This window comes from Stylophora pistillata, chromosome 14 (genome assembly GCF_964205215.1).
Source record: "Stylophora pistillata chromosome 14, jaStyPist1.2, whole genome shotgun sequence".
NCBI classification, from domain to species: domain Eukaryota; kingdom Metazoa; phylum Cnidaria; class Anthozoa; order Scleractinia; family Pocilloporidae; genus Stylophora; species Stylophora pistillata.
Window position 1 is genome coordinate 6242379 of NC_142532.1, and position 2500 is coordinate 6244878.

Genomic DNA, 2500 nt, shown 5'->3' on the forward strand with positions numbered 1-2500 from the left:
TTGAAGGACAAAGTGGGATTTGAAGAGGGTGATGTAATAAAGACCCAAACAATAGCACGGCATCGCATTCATGTTGAAAGAGCTATAGGTAAAGTTCGGAGATTTAGAATTTTCCACTCTGTCATTCCAGTTTCTATGTTTGGCAGTATTAATCAGACATGGAGTGTTGCCTGTTTTCTCTCTAATTTCTTCAACCCAGTACTTTCTTAAGATGAAATATCATAAAAGACATACTATTATTCTTCTGCTAGTCAAGAAAGACACCCTTAAATTTTAGTTCATTTCCCAACTGTGGTGTTCTACAACAGAAGACTATATAGAGAAAATAACATGTATAAACACAGGAAATTTAAATGCCTTTTACAGTGTGATTTGCCCATTATTGCCACATGCCAATGATTTCTATGTTACTGTTAAGGCGGGGGTAAACCTGAAAAAATGCCCATTTTTCACTCATTTTTCACAGCTAGGACTTACTTCAAAACTTAGGCAAACTATATATCCCTGGAAAGCTTATGACTTGAAGATCATGAAAAAAAATATTTTAGACTCAACATGTCAATTGTAATAGGATACCACTCATTTAATTGAGCTCCCTGCTGGGTTCTACCAGGGGTTACTTAAGAAAAGATAACTCCTTCTGGAATTAATGAAAAATAACGTTTTTAGTATCAATTCAAAGAAGACATGTTGCTTACTGTTATAAGCAGAGGGATTTCTAATATGTTGAAAACATTTTAAATGATGATCAATTAAATTTGACATGGAAAATCAGAGGGGTGTTTCACTTCATAACTTTAAGTACATACATCATATGGAAAATTGCTCTGCTTATAACACAAAACTTATTAAAAGGAACAAATGCTGAAAATTTCAGATCAATTGGATAAATTGTTGTCAAGATATCTTTTCTAGAAGACAAAATTATTGCGTAATGATAAAATGGCCTTTAAACTTACAGATAGCAATCAAACTTAATTTTTTACAATATGTAACCACTATAGTGGCCCAAGTGTCCATATTTTGTCCACAGGAGTATCTAAAAGTAATTTAAAAACATCCTGGTTCATAAGTAACTCCTTCAGCTTCTCGAAGGGCTTCCTCTCGACGAGTCCTCAGAAGTCGCTCCCCTTGACGCCGTCTCTTTTCCTTCTGCATAACCTGCAAATCGGACTTAGCCAATCTTTTACTGTCTTTTGCATGTGTTGCCACTCTTGTACAAACACCACCAGGGATACAAAGCCTCTCCATGATTTTTAGCCTACTAGAAGCTCCATTATGGTAGTGGCAGACTGCTGATGCTGCAGCACACCGAATTACTTTTGCACCATGGTGTTTATGTTTAGGACACCGTACCCACACCATTGAGTTAACACACTCATTGGGATTTTGTGTTGTTCCCAACACACACCTCTCTAGCAATTTCGAGTCACTTAGAGTCATAAAAGTGGGTTTCAAGACATCAAGAAAGACATCTGGCAAACAGTTACCACTACTGTATGTAGATGTTCCTGTTGCTTTGTCTTGCTTCCATTTACACCAAGAGGATTCCCCTGGTGGACAAAATCGATGCTGTTTGGCTGGGTCATTTGACTCAACATTGTGATGGAGTATTGCAATAATGTTTTTTTTCATTCCATAAACTGCAACCTCCACCTCCCTTCTTCCTGGATTGGATTTCCTGATGGTATTTTGCCGAATTGCAAGTCCATAATCTTTCTGGAACTTCTTTATTCTTGTGTCAGACAGTCTCCCTATACCACCAATAGGTTTGCCATCAGCTAGTTTCCCTTTAGTTCTAGCCTTCAGGTTCAACAGATGTTTGCCCATCCTTTTTTGGACATGTCCCACGCAGTCTAATTTCTCAACTTTGATTTCACCATAAATATTTTCCACAGAATTAAAGGCCTTGCTATCACCATCGCTCACCATCCATCTGTACCTCAGGTTGTGACGTTCCAATGACCTTTCCCACAAGACTACAGCTCCTTCACACTCCATTGCTGGTGAGCTACCAGCAAAGTTTATGTCACACTCATGTTCCAACAACCACTCCTCAAATTCTTCCTCATTTACACATTTTGCTTTATTTAAAGCACATTTCTGACATGCCTTTGAAAGGACATGGTAGTCCAAAACTTCACCAGTGTCCACTGAAATGACAAAAACCACTCCAGTTAATGAGGTAAACCCTCGTTTGGCCCAAGTGCCATCAAAACTTACAACAGCATCCAGAGTATCATCCAGATCTTTTTCTGGGTTTTCTTCCAAAATCTGCTGCCGAAGTCTCTCTCCAGCTTTTCTCATGTCATCCTTTGCTTCATCCTCAAGAGCTTCCAGGATGTTGTCCACTTGTTTGTAGTAGGCAGGCTTAGAAAGGCAAGGCATGTTCATTATACCACAGAATGTGGCAAGGCCTTCATAACCACAGCCACTCTCTATAGCATGGTAGACAACTCGGCGGTTAATGTCATAGGATTTCCCTCGCTGGGTCACACCA

At 39.0% G+C, this 2500-nt stretch overlaps 3 protein-coding genes across 3 annotated transcripts in view; 2 read left to right on the top strand and 1 right to left on the bottom strand.

Annotated features, from left to right (window-relative positions):
- Window positions 1-774, top strand: part of LOC111343977 (uncharacterized) — a 4013-nt gene extending 3239 nt beyond the window's left edge. The window contains exon 1 of the mRNA XM_022951180.2: window positions 1-774. This exon is cut by the window's left edge and continues 3239 nt beyond it. Coding sequence (XP_022806915.2) covers window positions 1-210 — 210 coding nt within the window. The 3' untranslated portion in view covers window positions 211-774.
- Window positions 1-2500, top strand: part of LOC148716263 (uncharacterized) — a 43163-nt gene that overhangs the window by 23875 nt on the left and 16788 nt on the right. The gene's annotated exons all lie outside the window — the stretch shown is intronic.
- LOC148716264 (uncharacterized) overlaps window positions 559-2500 on the bottom strand; it is a 2691-nt gene continuing 749 nt past the window's right edge. Inside the window, exon 2 of the mRNA XM_088744263.1 lies at window positions 559-2500. This exon is cut by the window's right edge and continues 106 nt beyond it. Within this exon, the coding sequence (XP_088600389.1) occupies window positions 1051-2500 (1450 nt within the window). The 3' untranslated portion in view covers window positions 559-1050.